This window comes from Cheilinus undulatus, linkage group 1, assembly GCF_018320785.1.
Source record: "Cheilinus undulatus linkage group 1, ASM1832078v1, whole genome shotgun sequence".
NCBI classification, from domain to species: Eukaryota; Metazoa; Chordata; class Actinopteri; order Labriformes; family Labridae; genus Cheilinus; species Cheilinus undulatus.
In genome coordinates, this window is record NC_054865.1 from 35,206,770 (window position 1) to 35,218,874 (window position 12,105).

General features: G+C 38.4%; 1 protein-coding gene across 2 annotated transcripts in view; it reads right to left on the bottom strand.

The window, feature by feature from the left end:
• Nucleotides 1-12,105, bottom strand: part of tcf12 (transcription factor 12) — a 100,769-nt gene that overhangs the window by 35,900 nt on the left and 52,764 nt on the right. For both annotated transcript variants that reach the window (XM_041783221.1, XM_041783229.1), the window contains exons 6-8: nucleotides 11,991-12,052; nucleotides 9,287-9,419; nucleotides 7,413-7,465 (exon numbers count right to left, since the gene is read on the bottom strand). In XM_041783221.1, the coding sequence (XP_041639155.1) occupies nucleotides 7,413-7,465; nucleotides 9,287-9,419; nucleotides 11,991-12,052 (248 nt within the window). The remainder of the gene's footprint in view (nucleotides 1-7,412; nucleotides 7,466-9,286; nucleotides 9,420-11,990; nucleotides 12,053-12,105) is intronic.

A 12,105-nucleotide genomic window follows, 5' to 3' on the forward strand; every position in this document is an offset into this window, starting at 1 on the left:
GCATGGATTTAGTGATGATGTCATCAGACAGGAAGATTGTTTCCTGTAAGGAGCTCTGGTTCTAATTAGAGAGGGCCAACGAGGAGGGGGGGAGGGTTCAAACCCCCACCCTCCAAAACTCCTGACTGTATCATAAATGGGCTGATTCAAAGACATCCATGATTCAGGCTTTCAGCAGGGGTCATAAAGTTAAATGTTAGACTTCTTCAGACTATCTTAATACCACATGAGTGAAATTTAATGACTAAAAGTATTTAGGTACTTTCCCAGAGAAAAAAGCTGTAACTTCAACCGCACAATTTATCTAAGAGGAAATCTTTGAAGTTCTAGAGGACAACATGCATCAAACAAATGTGTGCATTATCATAAAGAGTATGTTCCTGTTGAATATTCATACATACTTTTGCGACTTTGATTTTGTGAGTCTGACAGAAAAGACACGCAAAGTAGACGAAACTACGATTCAAATATTTTATTTTTTCATAGCAATGTTTCTGAACAACTAAACCTGTAGCTCACCATAGTGTTGTGTGACCACAGGATGTGCTGACGTCCACAGCTCCTGCTTTTAAACTTAAATGAGATTTTCTTGTTCAAGTAGAACTAGAAGAATTCTGAACAGGTGGGGTCAATACACACAGTTTTTTTCTGTTGCAGGGACATTGTGACCGCTAATAATCTTGACTAAAATGAACTTGACTTACCCCTGCCTTGTGATTAAAAAACAGCTGATTATGGATGCTGCTTTAGCTCAATAGTTAGCTTGTGCACCCTATGTGCAGAGGCTGTATTCCTCCTCGTGGTTGTCCCTAGTTCAAAACTGACCCTAAATACTTGCTGCACATCTTTCTCCAGGGTATATACAAAAATCTGGCAATAAATTTAATACTTCTAAAAACCTTTTGCAAGACCCTCTGAATATATAATTTAAGACCAAATAGCATTTCCAATTTCTAACCAGTTACATTGGCCACAGGTTTTGCATGTTTTGTGCAGCATGTAAGATAAAAATGTGTCAATACAGTCAAGAATATGCAGATAGTATTTGTTACTGTAGTATGAAATAAAGTTTTCTTTGAGATGCTGGCAGTGCTACCATTAACAGAGTATATGGGCCAGTATTACAATAGGCAAAAGCTTCACTGCAAAGCTGCTTTTTATTTACAAATCCTGAAAAATGTTAACAGGTATCGGCCCCAGCCTCAGCTCCAACTCCTTCTCCAATCACTTCTCAGAAAACTTGCTTTTACCTATTACTCCAATGCACACATCACGCAATCACTTGGTTAACTTGCTAGCTCGGGATACAGCGGTGCTCTAAAGATGCACTGATAGCTAAACGGGCCAGGACTTAAACAGGCATAGATACTGACGTCAGATCTGGTGGTGTTCCGACCCAGAGATATTTTAAACAGCCCAGTAGTTTGTCTACTCACGGAACTATATCGTTTTCATCTCCGTGTGGACAACGCCCAAGTCTGGCGATTGAGAAGGAGCCTGAGTACTGCTGAGGTGCCACTGAGCAAGGAAATGAACCCCCCCACTGCTCTGGAGCTCTTTCAGCTGTAGCCCTACATCCTGTTTCAGCCTATGTGTAGCATTTCTCAACAACAGAAAATAAAATTACATTTCCCCTCAAGGAATTAATGAAGGATATTCTCTTCTGTTTCTTCTGAGCTGATCAACAATACTTAATAATTGAATGAGCTCAGAAAAACAACACACCACAGAGGAAATCTTTCACCGACAATGACAGTAACACTATATCTTCATTACATTTGAATCGTTGCAACACGGACATCACATTACACAAGATCTCTGACCTGTTATGAATCTTATTGTTTAAAAGCCTCTTGTTGTTCAGTGATGCATTTTCTGGGGCACATCAGCCTGGTTTGGATGTCTCTAAATAACAAACATCCACCTCAGTAAATGTTGACAGGCTGTGTTCTTGAGCCTGCCAGCAATCTAAAAATCAAGGTTTGCATTAATGCTGGCGACTCACGCAAGCCCTACATGAATAATTTACAACAGGCCACAGTGTGAGTAATGACTTTAATCTGTGCATTATTTCCCTGCTCTTTGTCCTTTTAACTCCTTGTTCTCCTCAAACATGAAAGAGGTCAGGGCTCTGGCTTGTTTGCCTGCACCTTTATCTGCAGCCTCTAATGTCAGTGGTAAATTTCAACAACCCAAACAAAGATAAACACAAGGCCCAGGGTCCCAGAGGTAGCTGCGACTGTTCAGCATCATCCCTGTCAAACCGAGGGTGTCCATCTAATCAGCCATCTGATGAGGCATGGTCTCTGGAGAGCTCACTAACAGGGTCGGGTCAGCGCCTAAAATACTGTCCTCTACCAACAAAATAACACATACGAAAGCAACTACCTACATTTAATCAAGACACTTTAAAAACATATAACAGCTTTTAGGGTTACACTAGAGACTCCTTCAGTCAGGTTTCTGCTGCAAAACTAAGTAACAAAGAAGGGATAGTGCCTTTTGGATTAACAGAAATACAAATCACCCATAAATCTGCACTCACACCTCAAAAAAAACTACATTACTTACAGCAGGATTACAGAATTTATAGATTCACTGAATAAAAAAACAAAAAAATCCTTCAAGAATCTACAAAAAAGCTTCCTAAACTGACAATTATCTGGACTTTTTTCTACCCAACTCTTAGTTAACATAAAACATTCTTTTATGGGGTTGATTATTAATTTTCTCATGTTACAGGTCACCATTTCTTTATGGTTGGTAACTAAACAATTTGAGAACATAATCTAAATGCAATTTTTACCCCAAACATTGTGATTTGATTTGTAATTATTTTCCTCGTCTTATGTATTTTAAACAAAAATGGGCAATTGCTTTTTCTACAATTAAAAAATTGCAGCAGGCCATACTGTGATTTAATCTAAATTTAAATTAATTGCCCAGGACTACTACAAATGAAACTGCAGATGTTTGAAGGACTAACTGAGTCTTACCTTTAGATTCGTAGTTATGTTCTCTATCACTGTGGAGGTAGCACACATTTAGCTTGTCCTTGTGTTTACTTGAGATCATTGTGTAAAGTGAAAGCTTTGGAAGAGTAGACAACCCCTAAACAGCAGATGAAGTTATCCGTGCCTAACTTACTGGTGGTACTGGTGGTAAGAAAATTAGCAAAAAACAAACTTTATTTTTCTTATTTTACAGGTCCTGTTTAACTAACCCTTTGATTTTTTTGGCTCAAATTAAGCATTATAGCACAAAAAGAATCGATGTCAACTAATAGGTGGTGAATAAGCCAAACTACCTTTTGAAACATGTTCTCTGCTCAATTACAGACATTTAAAGTGCAGAAAGACTGAATGCAAATAAAATCATAACAATTTACTGGAAAGTAAATACCAGTTCACGTTTGGAATACACATTTTTGTTTCTGGTCAAATAGGAATAAAGTAATCCAGATTCCATCATTTATACGGCCTACAAAAAACAATTCAAATCTTGAGTTCACAAAAAAAAGCTGTATTTTTATAGTTAACTTTGGCTGGTTGTTACCTTGGTTACAGCTGTTCAAGTAGTTTAAGGACCTGCAGAAATACTTTGAGCATTAACACAGAGTACTGAGCTTAATTTATAAAACAATTTACTGGTTTTAAAGGATTTCTACTGTACTTGAAAGTTCTAAGGAGTATGGAAAATGTGAACAGTCATTCTGCTGACCTGACTAATCAAATGCAGAACATATGAGGCTGTTTGTAGAAACCGTCCTAGCCTTATTATTCCCTTAATGTGTCCTCTTCTGACCTGTGTTGCTTCTCTATGCCACGTCATAACAACACAGGACTGTAGGAGAGGGCTCCATCTTTAAAATCGTATTTATATATATAAAAACACTCTCAGAAGAATCAGTTTGATTTGAACATATAAAACACATTGATGTGCTTTCATCTATATTCTTTAATCATCCCAGACTCAATAATTAACCCATTTGTTTCTGAAAAGGCAAAATATAAAGCATGCAGCTTTATATGATTCTTTTGGGCGGACCCAAAATCTAATTTTGCAGAGAGACTTATAAAGGCCCAGGCTGAATGTTTACACAGAGCTTTGCTGATGCATTTCATCCCGTCTATTCACCAAGCCCAATTACTTTGTCCTGGCCTGCTGGGGTTCAAAAGAAGAATCAAAAAAGAGCTGCTTCTTCAGTATGGGGTAACATTAAGTTACAAGATTATGATGCGTTGTCTTTGAGCTGTTAAAGACAGATGCAAAGAGAGAGACAGAAGATGTATCCTTTGAATGTCATGCGCCAGACAGCACTGGAAGGAACATTTCTGTATCTTAACATTCAGAGCCCTAAGCACACTTTTTCTAGCACAGTACAAATCTCTCAGAAACAAGGGTGTCTGAGTGATCTGTCAAAAGCAAATGTCAATCTATTTTGTCATCCACACTCAGGGTTCTCGCTTGCAAAAGTCCCCGAGGCGAGCTGAATCTCAGCCCACCACTTTCTTTCTCTCCTCCTGCAGCCATATCATCACCAAAGCCAGGGAGGAAGTGTCACTTTGAGCCACTGTGCCTCTGACAAGGGTTTGTGGGGTGGGGGGAACACAATTTACACAAACAAACTGACATGCACACACACACATAACAAATACACACCATGCCCTTGCAGCTTCCCATAAATATCCTACAAGATGCAACTTTCCCCCACAAGCCACAAGCCGCCTCTCTCTCCCTCTCCGTCTTCAGTCCTCCTGTCAGACAGGTGCCCACGCAGCTGCCCATCAGCATCCCTCAGCGCAGCCGCCTGTCTGTCCAATGACAACACGCTCCGTCCTTTGCTCTCAGCGCTGGCTTTATACAGTCAAATAATGCAGGGAGCCAATTATAGCAAAGGTGTCTACTGTAGTACCAATACAAAGCAAGGCTGTCAAGCTTCAGTTCTCTTAATATGTTTGTCTCTCATGCTTACAAATGCAAAAGCAGAGTTATTTTCTTAAGATCTTGGAAAAAATGACAAGCTAGCTTAAACAAGCCTTAAAATACTGGCAAGTATTAAGGATTTGTTATACTTGTACATCACACAATAACAATCACATGTGCAATATCCAATGTCTGCAAGCAGGACACATCCATCAGACTACAGCAGAGAAAGCGAGAGAGAGCGAGAGAGAGAGAGAGAGAGAGAGAGAGAGAGAGAGAGAGAGAGAGAGAGTGCATGTGTGTGGGTGAGGGAGGAGGGTCTCTGTATATAACAAGAAAAAGGAGCTACAAACATTTAAATGTTTGCAATCAGCAGCTGGCCAGTATAGATAGCCTTCACATCCTGGAGCTCTGCAGTGTCAAAACCTAAACGCACACAGGATGTGCTCCCGTAAATATTTTGATTCAGCTCCATCATGTAGTGTACACACAAGCACCCACACATTATGCCTGGACCAGCGTCTTAACTCCACCCGTGTGATTTAAAACTCCTACATTTATTTTTAGACTGAAGAGTAAGGATACAAGCTCAGGGAAGAAAAAGGGGGATTTGAGAGTAAAATAAATAAATAATAAAATTCCCAGCAGTAGACATAATGATAGGAAGTGTTGTGTTGATTTTTTTTTTTTTTTTTTTAAATCAGGCAGCTATTCAGGTCTCTGGTGGGGCTCTCACGCTTGCTTACACAAGCAAAAGCTTTCAGTGGCGTCTGCAGCTGCATTCATGTTGTACAGGTACGCTGTAGGCTCTTCACACAGCTGCCTCAGGGCAAAGTAGCTCTGACTCCAGGTGCACCTTCCCCCTCAGCACCTCTTCAACACTACCCTGGCTGCATCTTGTGTCTGAGCCAGAGATGCAACCATGGGTCTTGGCAATCCTTGCAGATGCACCTTCTGAGCCAATCAGTATAAAAATATTAAAGGCCACAAAAAGCTTTGCACCATCAAATAGCTAAAACATCACCTGTCCATTACCAACACCTCCTAAAAGCTGCCAGACAACCTCCCACTCAAACATTTCCACACATACCACCTATCATAAAACTGACTATGTTTTCTTTTCTCTGTCAGCAGGTTAGAAGAGACCTATAGCCCTGCATTCAACACTTCCATCTTTATTCTTTCAAATGGGATCAAAGACTAACGGGGATAATTCCTCGGAGCTCCAGGCTTTATCTCCTGAGCACCACTGAGTGACAAGAAGAAGCTGCATTTTATCCCATGCTCTGTCACTGTTGTTCCCCATCCTGCATTGTACCGTTTGATTGTACTCTTATGAGTCACATAACCGCACCTGCGCCCATGTGTTAAGTACTGACAAATAAAAGCCCAGCGTCCATTTACACAACAAAGAGATGTAACCCGCGAGGCAGCCATTCTTTGCCTTTCTCCCTCCTTCTGACAAGACCTCAAATATATCACTTACTTAAGAGAGGAAAAGGCAGCGTACGTTCCCTGCCGCTGCACCTCTCTCTCACGCACTGACAAATTTCTTTTCAAACACAAATCCAGAAACAAAACACATGCCAGCCTTTTATGTTTGGCACCCTGTTCCATATTTGATTTCAGAGGAACAGCAGCAGAGGTGACGATTATCAAAGCTCCAAAACGCAAATCCAGTCTCAGACTCCCTAACCAGAAAAAAAAAAAAAACTAAAAGAAAAACCCTTTCATTGTTTAAGGAAAGAAAAGGAAGAGATTTTAGTAAACCAGTTGCTTCTTTAAAAAAAAACTTGTCTTGAACCAATTTTTGAATTTTAAGGCAAGGATTAATAAAACCTTTGCCAATCCACCAGGGTTTTAAAATTAAACATCTGACTTAGTGATTTATGCATATTAATGAACTCCAGCACCCGCTGTCTAACCGAAAGCAAGCTGAGCTCCACTCCTCTCTGCATCCTAATGGTTTCTGCTCCACCGGGATCATTACCAATAGAAATTTCAGATATTCCATGCTATTAATCTCTGTCTGTCCTCCTGTTCGGCTACGTAATGACTAATTAAACATCAAAAGAGCAGAGCCGGGGATCCGCTCTGACAGCCTCTCTCTCTCCCAGGAGAGGCTGTGAGGAGGCTGCACTGTGACAGGGCAGCACTGAAAATCAATCACCTCGAGGTGCACATATGTATGCATGCACGTACACACACAATGAACAGAGCAACGAAGCCTTCAGAGACATTTACATTCTCATATTAGCATGTAAACATACAACAACTTCTTAAATTAACAGGCACCAACGGTGTCATCGCTGAACGTCGCCCTACAAAAACAAGAGAATTCCCGGTTGTGATGTCAAGTGACGCTGAAGTGAAGTCAAGAGTGCTCTTTGTGTGTCAGTGTTGAGAGGGAAGTGTATGTGTGTGTGTGCTTAAGTAAGCTCACTGTGAAATCTATTTATATGAGAGGTAGATGATCTCCCACTCACAGATGAAGGCAGGCCAGGGGGGACCTTGCGAACCTTTTTTGTTTGTAGAGGATCTGTGGAAAGATGAAAGCATGTCTTTTCATTCACAGGTGAAAAACAATGAAGTCAACAATGAACATGTTGTAAATAGGTCAAAATAACAAAACAGAATCTATGATGTGGTTTTGTTCTTCAATAAGCACAATTTGTGAACAAATTATACCTTTCATTTGAAACTATCCTTTTAGATGGCACAGAACAGTGTCTAATGACAATGACCTACAATGTTAAAGAACCAGAGAGAGTAACTGTAAGCTTCCTAAATTCACTGTTTTTAGTTTTGTTTAATGCAGAGAATTTAAGCTTTCAGCTTGCAAAGATTTGGGGCTATTTTTTCAACAGTGAGCATGAGGGCAACAATGAGACTGCTCCAAAAGTGCTGCCTAAATGTATTTTAATACCCTGTGTTAAAAGCCATACAGCAAAATGCATTGCTATTAATGTTTACACTTAAAACAAGCAAGCCAAAAGAATAATTCAACCAGACTAAATGAATTACAACACATTCAATCTTCACAGTTTTAATTTTTGAACTTTTAACACTGTCTCTGTCCAAAAAAACATCCTTAGTTTAAGTTCTTATTATTATCGTTGTTTTTGACTGCACGCACCTACTTCTTTTCAGTACAAAGTCCTTTCTTGGAGTCCTTCACTTATAAGTTTGACCCAAATTAAAGCCATAAACTATAAACTACTGATTGAATTTCTTAGTTTTATTAATATCATAAAGAAAGACCATGTCTTTGGAGTAAAGGGTGAAGAACTGTGTGCTCATATAAAATCTAATTAATCCTAGTCAATAGAATAGGCATATTAATTACTCTTCATTTAACAGGTTCTTGTGAAGAGGTTGTTAAAGTTGTTATTTATAATCTAAGAATTGGCTTTTAAAGAAATATCTTTATTTTAACTTTTACTGGTGTTTTGGCTTACAAGTGCCAAAAAACAGCATGCAAAGAAAAGTCAGAGAAGGATTTGGAGGACGAGAGCGAGATCTACTGAGATAAAATAATGGTCGTTTCTGAATCATTGACATAGCCTGTACAGACAGCTATAATGACATATGGTATATCCTTGGTCTCATAGCATAAACTGCCTATATTTAAAGGAAGAAAAAAAGAAAAAACATATTTTGGCAAACAAATAGGATGTTTTTTATTTATACTGTATTAGTACATTCTACCAGATGTGTGAACAAGTCTCTTAAAAAAGAAAAGCCACAACAAGTACCACCTAAAAAATAAAAGTGGTTTAATAGATAATAATTAATAGATGACTTAGGCATGTAGGGATTATAACTGGGACTGTAACAAGCACTTAGTTATGTTATCAGGCTAACAATACATAACTTAATAACTGCCCTGGAAATAATTTAAAAATAAAGCACTAGGTGAAAACATGGACAGTCTGAAACAATTTACTTTGAAAAACACACCTGATATTTTAACCATACTTTACATTTCATGCCTGGTACACATGAATACTGGGTGCAATAAGTCTGACTTTAGCAAACAGCGCTCTAAACTCTCTGTACCTTTAGGACTTTAAACAGCTATTTACTGTCTTCAAAATGAATGTTCAAGCTTCGCCAAAATATGTGTGTTAAATAAGTGTGTTTCTATAGCACAATCAGGTACAACTGTACACAAAATGTACGGATGCCACAAGAAGCAGTTGTGTGTTTATGATGCTGTATTGTACACTCCTCTTTTTAGACTTTATGACTTGTGTGATTATACTTTTGTCCCTAATGTAAAAAAAAAATAGTCTCAAGCAAACTGGACTATGGAATGGACCTTATAATTTTCTTGTAAAGTGATTAAGGTTGCACTGACCAATGGACGGAGCATCTTGTAGAGAGCGTCTTCTAGGATTGCCTGCGTTGAAGGAGTATAACGGTGCAGCTGACTTCCCAGACAGAGTCACTGGACTCGGACTTGCCAACCCGACGTCTGGTCTTACAGAAGACTGGAAGACAACAATAAACACAAACATTCCTTAACCTTAAGGAAAACAAAAGCTTTCACTATCAAGAGTGATCTAATATAGCAGTGGTTCCCAAAGTAGGGGTCAGGACCACCAAGGGGGGTTGCGAGACACTGACACGGGGTTTCAGGATGCGTTCCGAAAAAAACAAAGAGAAAATTTTTTAACGATTTAAAGTGGTATATTCTATCCATTATTGTAAAAATTTCTTTAAAATTAGTTTGATTTAAAAAAAGAAAAACATGTTTTTTCATCCTTGAATATAAGTCATGCTTACTAAAACACCCTTACATGTACATTTTTAAGTGATTCTTTGTGTAACATCATACACTTTAACAACCTCTCAAGGCTGGTGGGGTCTTCGAGTCATTGGTGCTCTTATTTTGGGGATCACAGGCTGAAAAGTTTGGAAATCCTTAATTCAATGAAGCAATCTAATTGTCATTTATAATTTCAAACGTCTTTAAAACATTTCTTTATTCTAAATTCATCCAAAGCCCTGTTAGTTCACATTGAAACAATATGAATAAAAAATCTAGAGATGCTAAATGGAAACAGTAAATGGAAAATATAACTTTAATAAAATAACAAAAAGACAAAAAAAAAAAACAATTTTTAATTTCTTTCAAAAAGACAAACAAGAATGAGTTGTAATCATAGAGAAACAAGAAAATATATCATGACATGACATGAGGTACTTTGTGGGATATGTAACTCTGATTTGCAGAGCTCATCACATCATCCTATCACCAACATTTTTTTGACCTCTACACCCCTACAAAGTGGGTTAAGAGGCCAATTAAGGGCTGGTCTAATTAGAGTAATCGGCTGCAGAGCGACGGAGCAGGGATCATGTGAGGTGATGTGTAGTAGGTGGCTTAAGGACTTGTCTCACGTGCCCTCTTGGAAACCCCTTTACAGGATTACACCCCTATGAGGATTGACACGGTAACCTTTCCAACAGCTTTGACTCCTGATTGATAAATCCTACACACATTCTGACAGATAGAAAATAAATCAAAAATAAAGTTGATTTAGTATTAATACCAACCGTATTATAAAAGACAGATTATTTTGGTTGACATGAAATGTGGGTCAGAAAAAAACGCTGCAAGACACAACAAAACAAATACAATCTTTAGAAATAAATCAGGTTAAATAAAGAAATAAATAAGGTTTTGTCAAAATGACGCTGTAGCTTGCTGTTGACTGGCACTCACATGGCACAACAGACCCACTTCTGGCAAGTCTGTTCAAAGAGATTGAAAAATCCGTGCAGAAAAACTGGCTTTGGTCTCTTTTACATTATTTTATCTATTTGGAGAGGATGAGTCATGCAAACATGGATCGCAGCTTAAGTCAGTTTCCTCCACTAAATAATCAGCCACTGCTTCTTTTTGATTGCACTAAATTCCATATTACATACAGAGTTTAACAGGACACTTTGGGACACAGAGTTTCAGAAATTTTGATTTGAAATGAAACTAAAATTAAGCTGCAATTAATTGTGGTACAATGACAAGCAGCACGGAGAGACAAGAGAATGAAAACCACAGTGAGACTCTGCTCAAGCCTCAGAAGTCACATGTCTAATCACTCAGTTTGTAGGTCAGGATGTACAGTAGCACAGTGCTGTTACCTGCCTTGTGGTAGGGAGATAATGACATAAGTTGACTTTAAAGAATTTAGAAAACGCAAAGAAAAAGGTTGCATACTGGATGTAGAAAGCGTTTTACTGAGTAATATTTAGATTGAAAATACTCAACTATTCAAAATACTTTGCCATGCAAGTCACTGAGTATGTTTATGGCAATTTATTATGAGATATTGTTAATGCTGTTCCCATCATACATCACTTGAAGATTTGTTGCAGAGTGGTGCTGATTTTCAAGACTTCCTGCCCATTAATCTCAGATTTCTGCAGCTGCAGATGTGCAGACATTTCCCAACAACTCCCACTCTCAATTGTTTCAATGGTATTCCCTCTGAAAATGCTTTTATAAATAAGAGGCAGCATTCTTGAATTTTTGTTGTGAAACACCAAGTTTGAGAACATCGAGATTTTTTTCAACTGAATGGGAAATTACATTTTCTATCAAGTTTTCCATCAAAAACATAAGACAACTATGACAAACAGGATTTTTGAGCTGGCAGAAGCTCATCTGCTTCTTAAAGACTTCAATGTTTTCAGGACTCTTTTAGGTTCAACTGGGTCGAAACTTCAAGATGCAAATTAAGATTGAGAGTTTGTTCTAGAGGTAATAGCCAATGAAAACAACATACAGCAGAGTAGAGATGTGTCATGGACAAGTCTTGACTACCCCTCAAGGTGAAAATCTGACTGATGTGCTTGTTGTAGTTCTAATGAGTTCCCTGTTATTTTTCATTGACCAAATTGTTAACGTGTAAAAGGAGATTACTGTAGCTACTTCTGTTTGGTCTTCCCACAGCAAACACTTTCTTGCATGTTTCAGCAATTAGAAGCTGTCTCCTGCACTTGGCTGTTGTTTTATCTAACTTAAGATGAAACAAGATGATTGATGAGAAACTCACCTGGCAGCCAGACGCTCCAGAATCCCTCCCAAAGTTCACAAATGAAGCCCGCTCTGATTTACCTGTTAAAGAATAAAAAGCACAGTCAGAACTATGTCTTTTATCTGATTCTTAA